At 37.4% G+C, this 13,077-nt stretch overlaps 1 protein-coding gene across 1 annotated transcript in view; it reads right to left on the bottom strand.

The window, feature by feature from the left end:
- The window catches only part of ZNF804A (zinc finger protein 804A), a 279,720-nt gene extending 275,057 nt beyond the window's left edge, over window positions 1–4,663 (bottom strand). The window contains exon 1 of the mRNA XM_045867379.2: window positions 4,553–4,663. Within this exon, the coding sequence (XP_045723335.1) occupies window positions 4,553–4,663 (111 nt within the window). The remainder of the gene's footprint in view (window positions 1–4,552) is intronic.
- Between the last annotated feature and the right edge of the window lie 8,414 nt (window positions 4,664–13,077).

The following is a 13,077-nucleotide window of genomic DNA, read 5'->3' as shown; positions in this document are numbered from 1 at the left end:
CCCTCACCCTTAACCTTTCTTGAGGATATTAATCTAACAATGATAATTTTTCATCAGCACTAATTTAACAACTGGTCTCTTTAGTCTTATGCACAATCTTAAATATGACACATAAATGGGTTTCAATGAGTGGAGAAACCTTTTAAATTACATTCTCTAGAAGATATAGAAATGTGCAAAGAAATGACATGAATAATAATGTTATATTAGATGATGATAATTAGAACAAAAGGCCATGTAATGTATTTCAAAGACTCTTAATTTTAGTGAGTTCCTGTATACACAAAGGAAAAAATCCAGAACTTTTTCATTCTTTTCAGAATGAATACATATGAAAACTTCCTGAGTGACAAGAAACCTGCAAACATGTCAAAATATGTGAATATTTTTTCAGCACATTCAAAAATGAACAGGAGTGTACATGAATACATCTTAATGAATAATATTTGACACATAACACCTAGCACAGAGCTTGTGGTGCCCAGAATAGTGCTAATTACAATTGCAGCATCTCAATAAACCTAAATGAACTACATAACAAGAATGTTGAAAACTGATTAATAAATCAACATTTCTTTTCTTGTCAACTCTAGAACTTAATATATTGGAAAAGGAGGGCAACCTACAGAAACAGGGCTTAGGCCAGATAGAAATTATTGATGCTTGCATATTGGAAGAGGAGATTTAAAATATATTTGAATTCAAATTATTCTGTGAATCTATTTCTCCGCACCTGAAGGCAAGTGGAAAAACAGAGTGCCTTCATAAAATAAAACACCATATCTTTAATCAGTGTGGATAGTAACACACCAGGTCCTATGGAATCCCTAACTTAGTATCTAAATTATAAAAGAAATATGTCTGGAGTTAGGAAATTGGCATTATAATGTTGACTTACTGTATGACCTCAAAATCACCACTCATTTTTTTTAAATTCCACAGTCAGTAAAATAGACTTAACACTCTTATGAGATATAAAAATGCTGACTAACAAAATGTAATGAACAAATTAGTAATGATTTTTAAAGTTCCAAATGCCATATTAAAAGTGATCAACTGTATTTTTAAATTATGTATTAAAATATAAGTATTTTATACTAAAAGTTTTTAAATATATAATTAGGGCAAAGAAATTTTGTGGCTCAATTGACAAAACATACGTATAACAAAATGTCCTTATCCAATAAACAATTTTATACATAATGGTGATATCTAAGGGATAATCTAAGGAAAAAGAATGAGACTATATGGATGGTAAACTTTATTCATTGCCACTAAATCATATGACTTATAAAGACATATTCTGGAGCACTCATTAAATATTAGCTTATCTCTTATTCCATGGACTTAAAGCTATATCACAGATATGATGCTATTATAACAGAAATCATGACAAGTAGAGTGACCCTTCTCTTGGCTTGTAAGACCCTGCAAAATGAAGATTTGTATATTTTCAGTTAAAATTGTCAAGAGGAATTATTTAAAAGTTCAGAAATAAGGTCAATATTAACAACAAGCTTAATCTTTAAGTATCTTTTTAAAATTGTATGTGTGAGGGACATAATATGACCTATGGAAAGACTGTACAATTTGATAATCTCCTCAGTATAAGTAGCAGGATTACATTCTGGATTTTAGGGCTAAAGCAATTAATCAATGTCACTGAAGCCTGAGGTAGCTTTATTCTATAAGTAACTTCTAATTCATGAAAGAATACTATATTACCAGTTATAGGCTATCTTAAATTATTCAATAATTTTTCAAAGATTATAAATAAATCTTTTAAAAATATGACCTAAAAAATGGTCAGAATATCCATTAGTTATCCAGTAACTGAAAATAATTGGAATTTCTTTGGAAAAATCAAATTACTTTTTCCCTGAATGGTTTTAAGTTGTGCTTTCCTGAAATAAGAAAAAACACTTGAAATATTGTTAAAATTCTTTCAGCTTAATACACATATCAAGATGCAAAAATGTGATTATGTTTTTAAAGGTAAAATTCAAAACATGTCAAAATCAAATAGACAAAAAGGTAAAAAGGGTCTCATAATTTTTACCTTATTAAAATGAGATTAAAGAGTAATAACCAAAAATTCTCACTTGAAAATGTTCAAAATGTAGTATATGTACATTTTTAAGATAGTATTAGTGTTTCTTAAGGTTCCTAATTCTGAGAAGTTTCAGGTTCAGTTTCCAATTTTAGCTGATAGTACATTTTAGCTTATACTAAGTTTTCAAAGTATCCTATGTTTTGTGAAGAATACATTATTAGGTAAGTCTAGATAGTTATTTAACTAAAAACATTCATGAATATGTTTAGATCTCTTCTCCTATACATAAAGGCAGGCATAACTCTCACCCTCCTTAATAACAAAATAATCAAAAGACATATAGAGAATAAACGTATGACATATATTATCTTGTAAAGTAATAGTTTCAAATACAGTTGGACCATATATGAAAATCTATGTAACTTTACTCAGTGTAAATCTCTTACACAGGAAATACAAACTTGGGGAGTTTATAAACAATATCTGGAAGAATAAGCTATTAAGTCCCTGTAAGTTCTTTTACTATAAGTAAAAGAAATATGATAAGAGCTATTTATAACACTTCTTCCTCTAGTTTGTTGCTCCAACATTTGACCATATTTAGGTTTATTCATCTCATTTACTAGCTGCTTTTAACACACATTATAATCCCAAACTTACACTGGCAAATCTAGACTTTAACCTATCTTTTGTCAATATGAGTGATAAAGAACTGATTGACTTCAAACCCACGACAAACAAACCAGCATAAGTAAACTGAACCACTCTTAGAAACCCAAGGTTGATTTAAGAATCAAGATTACCAGAATTTTAACAAGTTCTGGTTTGGCAACTTTTTTTGTTTTTCTATGTACTCTACTATTTTTTTTTCTTTTCTTTTACCTACACCATTATTGTAACTATAGAGATCTTGTTCAGTAAGTTTGCCTGTTCCCACAAGTAACACTTGATTTAAAAAACAAACCAGTGCATGCTTTCTTCAAATTGAAGAGTCCCCCTGCCAAAATATTTACCTTCTCACACACTTGAGTTCTTTAAGAAAATAATTAGAGCCAAAACAATTTCAGTAATCCCCTTAGCCTTTGCCTATTGCTCTGCATAATACTCCACTAAGAAAGACCACAGAGGAGTATTTTCACTTTCTTTTGTTCAACACCAATCTTATCCACAACAATAAAAGCAACAAACTAACCCTGCTTGTTTGCATCTTAAATAAGCTGAGAGGAGGATTCCAATAGATTCAGAGGAGAAAGAAAAAAAAAAAAAAAAAAAACAAATGTTTATCAGTGCCAGAATTCACTTAGAACTTCAGAAGAGAACTTTTCATTTTTGGGAAACATCACAGCACTTGGTAAAAAATTTATGTAGAATCATATTTTAAAATATGGATTAACTGAGTCTGTCCTTAAACTTCTACTCTATCTACTCAGGCTCAGTAACCACTTCGTAAATAAAGGGGGGGGGGGGGGGCTCAGACTTTAGTGATACATATATTTGCTTATTACCACCTTATTCTAGCTCTACTCTCTTCGCAGTACTTAATCTTAATGAGCTTTTTCCCTACTTCCTTTTTTTTTTTTTTCTTTTTTGAAGTGTACACTTCTCAGGAGTCAGTTCCACAAGGAGGTTTTGTAACTAAGAGGGGATTTGTTAGAAAAAGTAAGAGCTATTACCCTGCACTATCTCAATGCTCAGCACATCCTCTCCCACCAATCAGGAGTGCTCTTTTGACTAGGATGCTGAAAGATGAAGCTCTGTGGTCCAGTGAGAACCTCCCAGCAACTGCATGGGTTCTATTTGTCTAGCATGCTTCCTAGTGGCTCTGATTGTGACATAATGCTCGCCCTTCACATTTATCTCTAACCTCTTTTGAATGAATAGCTTAAAGTGGGCGACAAGGGGTTCTGGAGTCACTCAGTTAAGCTTAGTCCTGACAACTCCTCACTAGAGAAGTTTGCTGTGGGTCCTTCAGGAGACAGCCAGAACGCGAACTCCTTCCGAGACCATCACTCAATCCCACCACTTACTCCGCGCCACCAGTCACATGGCTCCCGCTTCCATCGGAGACACCCACATCCTCATTCACCTTCAGCTTCCAAAGCCAAAATATGTTAGAGGGTCACTTGGGGTTAGGGTGCTTTTATTTTCCTTCTTAAAAAAAAGGTCCTGTTGACACAATTTGCTTCAAAAAAGGAGACATTGTGGTAATCTCCAGCATTAGGGAGTGAGGTGTTGAGAGTCCAGAGCATTGTCGAAGTGTCAACCAAAACCATGGGTTTGACATACATTACCTTCCCTAAGATTACAGCCTTTTTCTACATCTAATTCTCACCCCACACCCACAAGAAGGATAAATTGATATATTATAAACCAAATTGAAACGCGACACCTCCAAAATTTCACAGTAACCTCAATCCTCCAAATGCCCTCTTAGTGGGGGGGGGGGGGGGGGGCAGGAGAAAGAGAGGGAGAGAGAAAGAGAGAAACAGAAGCAATTACCAGAGTTTTGTTCCCGTTCTTGCTGAGAGGGCCCCGGAAAACTCCCTTGATGTTGCGAAAGTGTCCGTTGCTGAGATGCGTGGAGCTGATGACAATGTAGTAACACTCCATGGGGCAGCCGCCGCCTCCGCCGCCGCAGCCGCCGCTTCCATGCACCTCGCGCCCGCAGCCGCAGCGCGCCGGGGCCCGGGTGGGGTGGGCTAGGGACCCGCGGCGAGGGCGAAACGCCGCCTCTCTCGCACGCCTTGGGGAGACAGACTCGCTACACCCCTCTGCCGAGCGCGCCGAGGCTCCTCCGCCTCCGCATGCTCTCGGCGCTCTCCCTCTCCGTCTCCGTTTCTCTCGCAATTCGCCTCGGGGCGACGCGCCCCGCGGGAGGGAGGATCCCGGGCTGCGAGGGGCCGCCCAGGCAGCGGGACTGCGCGGGAGTCAGTGCCGGCGCGGCGGCCGAGCGGAGCCGGGCAGCGGGAGCCGCCCGAGCGGCAGCGGCGGCGGCGGCGGCGGCGGCGGCGGCGGCAGCATCCCCCGCGCTCGGAGCCCGCGCTCGGAGTTGCGGCTGCGGGCAGGCATGAGTGTTATTATAGTGAGCGGCGTTGCCGGTCCATTGCACTGAGCCAATGGCAGGGAGCCACTGGGCTGATACCGAGAGCTGTCAGAGGAGTACATCTGTCACCCGCTGCCTTCCCCCGCCCTCCCCCGCCGCCGCCAGGACCCACGGCCGCGACGGTCCGGGCGCGCGTGGGAGCGTCCAGCGAGCGGGACGCCCCCCGCGCAGCGCCGCGGCCGCCGAGGGCCAGGGACGCGACGGCCACCGCGGGCGCGCGGCAGAGCGACCCGCGACTGAGAAGTGGGAGACTCCCCGAAGGTGGGGGCGGAGGGGAAAATGAAGAGACGGAGATTTCTTGCCTGCCAGTCGGGAGGGGGGAGGGGGGAGGGGGGATAAATAAATTAATAATTCAATACCAAAGCGAACCACTTCCAACTGCAGCGTATCCAGGCAGGTGCCGGCAGCTGCTTCTCTCCCGAGATAGTTGCTACCCGGTGGATTTGGCTTATTTGATTTTATTTGTTTTTAATGTATTTTTAGTATGGAGGTTGGATCCTGTTCAGAATCATAGAGAAAGAAAATGTTCCCCACCCACCACCACCACCACCACCACCCATTTGTAGAGATCACCAGTGTCTGTGTCGGCAGTTTGGGAGGTGGGGGCCCGGGCGGGGGGTGGGAGTGGGGTGAGTTGTGGCGATGTGAGTGGAAGTGGATAGAAGGTAAAAACAGGGACTCCCGGTTAATGTGTGCTTGGACCTGGCGTTCCCCTCACCCATCTCCCCGAGAACCTCGGTTCTTCCTAAATTGCCAAGGCTGAAGGGAAAGGGATGCTTTGCCGCAAAGAAGCTGCCGCCGCGAGCCTGCTTTGCATTTCCCTATAGTTCTTTTCACACTACAGAGTGGCAGCGAACACAAAGCGTTTGCCCTAGAAGCGACCTGAATGGGAAATCTCCTGCAAAGGAACTAATGGGTTCGTTACGGAAAGTAGGAGATGGGGTCTGCCGCGTTGCCTGAAGACAGACCATCATGCTGGTTTGTAAGGGGGCAATGCAGCCATCCGCCTGGATGTGCCCCTGCCACCCTCCCTCTCACCCAGTTGATTCTCTCTTTGTGTAAGTTTAACTCCTCTGAGGTGGTAGGGTGAGAGCATCCCATCAGGTATATATACGACTCATTAGTCCGCACTTAAAAAGATCGATAGCAGGCAGTGGGAGGCTGGGAGATGGTGCCTTCAATGGATTTGCTGAAGGCTTTATTTTCCTCTTGCCTTGAATGGCTTAATTGGTTAAAGCAGATTCCAGACATTCTGATGCTCCTATGTCAGAGCAAACTACACTTTGAAATAACCTGTGTTTATCTTGTTTATTTGAAGGTCAAGATTTCAAGACATTCCATTCTGGGTATCCCACATATAGGATTTAATATAGCAGTGATTCTGCAAACTACAATACAGTCCTTAAAACGAGGCTGCTAGTTTGATATCACTCTTAGAGGAAAAGAAGAGAAGGGAGAGAAAAAGTGTTTATAAGAGAGTCAATAATCATGTGAGTAAATTATAACTTACAGGGTTAGAAGAGGGGAGTGCTAGATTCATCTAAGGGAAATTTTCCATGTGCCATGCTTCAATTCAAACAAAGAAAAAAAGTTGATGTGGATTGATCATAGCTCACTATGAAGTGTCACAGTTATTTAGAGGTATTGGCTAAATTTCTCAGATATCCACTTGGGGGAGTCTGGAAGTCTTGGGAGAAAAAGAAAGTAATAATTTCTAAAACTTATATACTCTGTGGAACAAATCACCTAATAATTTGCTAGAATTCAGTATGAACATGATTCTATTAGAAAAAAAAAATTCCCCACTAAATATCATGTGGAAATTAAATCCATTTTGGCACCTATCATTAGAGCTATTTTTTATGTATATTTTGAGGACGCGGGCATTCTCTTTCTGTACATACCATTTTGGGAACAACTAATGACCTGTATGATTTTCATTACATCTTCTGAAGTTTTGGAAGCTCACGGTTATTAGACAAGAGATAAAATCTTCACTATTACTGAACCAAACCAAGGAATCTCCTTAGGAAATGGAAGAAGCCTCATACGTGAAAGAAATCAGATAATGTAGTTTTCTTGTGTGTGTAAGTCACAGTTGCCCAAGCTAGGTTTTTTGAAATATTATTCTCTCAAAATACTTCTGACAAGATGTTCAGATCTTTATCTACACCATGAAGCTCAATTTCCAGTTCAGGAAACAGGAACATTTATAGGAATTGTTCCATGGAACAAAATATCATCTATATGGAAAGTCATATTGTATTTCTAGTGGCAAAGTTTATATAGTGTATATATCATAAATATCATATATATGTGTGTATATATATCTTATGATACATGTATATCATAATAATAAATTTCAGCAAAATATTTTAATCTCTGAAGGGTCACTTCACTATCAGAATAGGCTATTTTTGCTACTTACATGCTTGAGGGTATAATGAGGTGACTTTAGACTGTCACATGTAAACCTATATATAAATGGTAATAAACACACCATAGATTTGCTGCTAAAACATGAAGGATGAGGACAGTTATAAAAGAATGTACATTTTTTGCATAAAATTTGTCCTCATTGTTTCTCTACACATAAGATAATCTATCTCAAAATTACCTAATACTGAGTGTGATCAGCAAGATTCTGTACCTACACCTTGAACTTAAATAGCCATATTTCAGAAGAGAGTGTAGCTTCCTTTTGTTTACCCTTATCTCAGTTGAGTAGCCACATCTATAATGATCATTCAAATAAAACTACTAATCACATTATATGATAGTCATTATGTCATTACCAATGAGCTCTGTTACCTGTGGACTCTTCATCCCATCAACCTTAATGTTCAAAACAATGGGCCACCACCATGTGCAGTCTGGCTTCTAACTATAACAAACAACTACTACACAGAGTGGAATTCTTATATTAAACATGAAATAACCTTTTCATTTGAATTTTGCTAAAAATGAAGAGAGAATACAAGTAGGATATCAGGACTTCCCCATTATCTCAGAAAGGAAACATACCTTTCTATGGCCAAAAATTAAAATCAGTAGACAGCAATAAATTATTGTGCCCTTCCATCTTGCTGTTCTCATTTCTTTCCTTTTGTCATGGTGTAAAGAAAGTAAGTACATAAGTAAGCATCTTTAAATTCCTATTATGTTATCATCTCTGATATTCATGGCCTATTCCTGTTATTTACTTAAAACAATTCTGATTTCTGTTAGTAGTAATCATTTTGACATGGATTATTTCTATGGAACAATGCCACCCAAATTTTTAAAAATAAAATATTTCCTCTCAATCACCTGGAGAATTTAGGAGACCTAATTATTGGAGACCTGGAGATCTGCTTTAAATATCTAACTGCTATTGTAAACATGCAGAGTCAATATTTCAAAATCAGAAAATATTTTTAAATATCTTACAGGAGGAGCACCTGGTGGCTCAGTCATTAAGCGTCTGCCTTCGGCTCAGGTCATGATCCCAGGGTCCTGGGATCAAGCCCCGCATCAGGCTCCCTGCTCGGCGGGAAGCCTGCTTCTCCCTCTCCCACTCCCCCTGTTTGTGTTCCCTCTCTCACTGTCTCTCTCTCTCTGTCAAATAAATAAATAAAATCTTTTAAAAAAATAAATATCTTACAGGATAATCATATATCACTTGGGTTTAGTTGGCAACTTTGGACTTGAAAAAATATAATCAGTAATTTAAATATGAAAGTTTTATATAAGTGATATTAGTCTAAAAATGTGCAGTTCATTTGTGCAACCACACTCCAATTTTTCTTTCTCCAATTGTGAGTTAAATCAAGATCCCCTAAGCTCTGTGCTTGTACTGATTTACATCACTTCCTGTTCCTCATCTTGCTTTCCCTAACCCAAATTTGGATGCCAGTTTTTCTGCTCAGCAACTAGATATTGTTCCTGACCTCCTCTTGGCTTACACAAGATTTCAGCACAATGTTGTTGCTTTGAAATGTAAAACCAAGGTTTTGCCTCCTTTCCCAGACCAGTGGCTGGACTGCAGCATCCTGAATCCCTGTTCCAATTCACTCAGTCCAGCTCTTCCAGAGGAAAGTAAATCTTGCCTAAGTTTGCTTACTGCTATTTCAGACCATATGTTGCTACCTCCGCATGCTTAGACTTCCTACTTCCTGTCATTACAATATCTGTATGCTTTTACTCTGTCTGGATAATTCCCGTCACTAAAGTGAATGATCCACAAATTAGATTCAGTTTTGGGTTCCCACCTCAGCCTTACCTGAGCTTCTGTGAACCAAGTTCCTGTTCTTATGTCATCCTGGAAGAAAAAAAAAAAAAGAAAGAAAAGAAAAAAAAGTATATTTCAGTGTTTTTCAGATGTGTGTGATGTATTCTTAGTGGTTACAGAATATATTATTGGGATTCAAAACTTTTCATTATTATAGCAATCTTAACATAACAAGCATATTCTTGATAATTTGTGAAATCATATAATAATTTGTAGCTAAGTTTTGTCACTATATATCTCTTTTGTTTGCATTCACATTTGTGACCACATTTGTGCCAGGTATTATTGCTTTTTTTCTTTTGGACTAATGAGGAAAAATCTAAAATCTTAACACATAAATGTTTTACTTATTCTAAGATAAGACCAAATGATATCATGACATCTGCATGAATGAAGGTGTGGCATTGTTAAATTGGAGAAAAGTGATGGAGGAATTATATTACCACAGAGCACCTATATTCACCATAACCATCAGGCATGCTTAGATCAGTATTGACACACAAATATTCATAAAAACATTCATGTTTTGAGACTGGCTTTGGTTTCAGCAAAGCAACATCATCTGTTGTATTAAATTAAGATTGTAAATTTGGATATTTTTTCACATTTTTATTTGATTTCTATTTTTTTATTTTGTATTTACATAAAAACTATAAGCATATGGGGTTTCATAATTAGTTTGATGTTAACATAATTGAGTAAAATTATGCTACAAGTGAACTTAATCTATGCTGGGAATCTTTAAAAATGAGCTTTATGTTAATTAAGTTATTCAAACACTGGTGTTTACTAGTTATGAGATATATATCAAATAAACATTACCAACCTTATCTGCAGCTGATACTGTTATTGCATGATTTGAAAGGAGATGGTGACTTTTTAAGGTAATTATTAGTTAATTATTACCTAAAAGTAGGTCCATCTCCCATAGTCCTGTTTCTGCATTTCAGTTCTGCTGGATTTAAAAGTGGGGCCTCTTATAAACAAATACTGTAATCTACCAAATCTAATACCACATCAATTATAAGACGTACCCTTTTTATCTCCACTATAAATGCAAACACACTGTCAATTAACTGCAATAAGCCACTGATTGTAAGACGTCTGAATTATGGAGATGTGAAAAACAAGCAGGCATCTTAGAATCAATGAACTAGGAAACCTAAATTTGTGGAGAAACTACTACCATTAAAAACTTTCTAGAACTCACTTTAAATATACCCAAGTAAAGCAACCATGGAATATTGAATGAATAATGACTTAACTGCAGTTATTTCACTTCTAAAAGAAAGGGAGTAATAGATATTATTTTGTTCTCAAGCTTTAATTTCTCTGATTCTCTGGCAACTTCCTTAGAGTTGATATTGGTCAGGCCTGGCAGAATAGAACATCATTTTAGTTTTCTACTTGAGGATGTGTGTCTTGAATGGCTGGAAGAAATGTAGAAAGTGTGGAAAAGTGGGAATTACTGAAAATGTGAAATGGATCAGAGAGAAATTTCACAATTTTGCTTAGGTTTGACCCTAACAGATAAATTAAACAATTGATATTATACAGTTTTTTCACATATCTTAAAAGATTGGTAGATATAATATTGACCATTATAATATATTTATCTGATACTGATATGGATTTTTATCTTTTTTATCCCCTTATTTTTCAATTCTAATAAGTAGCATTGGGATAGATGCCAGGACAATGCTAACTTAAGAGCCAAAGCTACATTTCTAATATGTTGCCAAAGAAATTAATGTAATTGGATGCTATATAACTAACTTACCAAAAAGATAACATTAAAATATATTATTGGTAGTCAAGATAAAGATGAACAGTTATTGCATTCCTACATTTTACAGTCTTTTTGGAAAGCAATCTGGCAACATCTATTCACATTAAAATTATATATAACTTTTGACCTAGGCATTGCATTCCTGGGACTCTCTAAGCAGAATAAAAGGATATTCACAAGAACACTTAATGCAATACTGTTTAATTGTTCATAATTATAAAAAAAACTGGAGGGGCGCATAGGTGGCTCAGTCATTAAGCGTCTGCCTTCGGTTCAGGTCATGATCTCGGGGTCCTGGGATCGAGCCCCACATCGGGCTCCCTGCTAAGTGGGAAGCCTGCTTCTCCCTCTCCCACTCCCCCTGCTTGTGTTCCCTCTCTCACTGTATCTCTCTCTCTGTCAAATAAATAAATAAAATCTTAAAAAAAACAACAACACTGAAAACAAGGGAAATTATGATCAATAAATGAATATTTACATGTTATGTATGTTATATGTATATGTATGCATCTATTATGTATGCATCTATTTTAATAGATGCATCTATTAAAGTAATACAGTGCATCTGTTAAAATAATACAGTGTTTCTGTACCTATTGACTTGTGGGATTATGTAGTTATTTTATTATATAAGAAATGTAACATACAAACAGAAGAAGAATATAAAAAAGGATTTGGTTTTATATTAAAAAAAAACAACAAAGAACATGTGTATACATTTGCCAAAGAAAAGACAGGCATGCATATAGGAAGAGTATATGTAGTTTGTTAACATATTTTAATGTTAGCTCTGAGGGAGAAGAACTAGAAGAGAAGGAAAAAGCTAAGGAAGTGGAAGAAAAAGATAAGACTGACATACATATACATACGGACACATATATGGGTAAAAACATAGAAAAAAAGAAAGAAGGAAAGGAGGAATGGAGGAAGATGCAAATAGCACCATAACTTGTATGTGAAAAATTATACAAGATAGGTGAAAGCAGAGAAAATATTGGCAAGATACTATAATGAAAGCAATTTATCTGTAATGGTGAGTAGAGAAGGGGATGAAGTAATGAATCAGGGAAATGGTTTTGAACTAGAATTGATAAGATTTACTGATAGATAATGGATGTGGGGTGATGAAAAGACCAACACAGAATAACAGAATTTGGCCTTAGTTACTGGTGCAGTTTACTGAGATGGGAAAGTCTGGAGAGGTGGTGAAAAATGTTAAAATTTAGATTAATTTTTTTTAATAAGTGTGAGATGTCTTTTAGACGTAAAAGTGCCATATTTAGCACAGGGTCTTAAGAGGTCACATGAGAATACTTGTACATAGATAGAGAGCTGTAGGACAGATCAGGATTGGCTCTAGGAAAATCAACTTAAAAAGAATACAGAAAATGAACCGCCAAAGAATGTTTAAAACCAAGAGAATATGATACCTTGGTAGCTCTTCCCTCCAAAAAAAAGAAGAGTCAAATTTAAGGAGAGATTGATCAACTGTGAAATATGCTGTGGATAAGTCAAGCAAGATGGGATCAGATTGAGGAGAGATCTCAAGTTGTCCATCATGAAGGATATTGGTGACCTTGGCAAAGCAGTCTCTTGAATATACCAAAAGACTGTATAGGATTTACAAAAATTAAATTCTGCAACAGAGTTAAGAAACCAGGTGTATGTGCTATTCATATGAGATAAATTTTGTGGAAATATTGCTGTGCATAGAATAGATGTGACCAAATTTAAGAACAGAATAGAAGGTCAAAACTCAATAGTACCCCCCAACACAAGCTATATATGCTTGAACTGCCCTCTTCTCTGGCACACCCTTTGCTAATAAAAGGAAGAAATTGTGGAGATTTTTCACTTAAGAG

The sequence above is a fragment of the Mirounga angustirostris genome, unplaced genomic scaffold, assembly GCF_029215605.1.
Source record: "Mirounga angustirostris isolate CCGP_5_RB_7025 unplaced genomic scaffold, mMirAng1.0.hap1 SCAF_3, whole genome shotgun sequence".
In the NCBI taxonomy this organism is placed as follows: domain Eukaryota; kingdom Metazoa; phylum Chordata; class Mammalia; order Carnivora; family Phocidae; genus Mirounga; species Mirounga angustirostris.
Note: the sequence above shows the minus strand (reverse complement) of the source record. Positions and strands in the feature narration are given on the sequence as shown.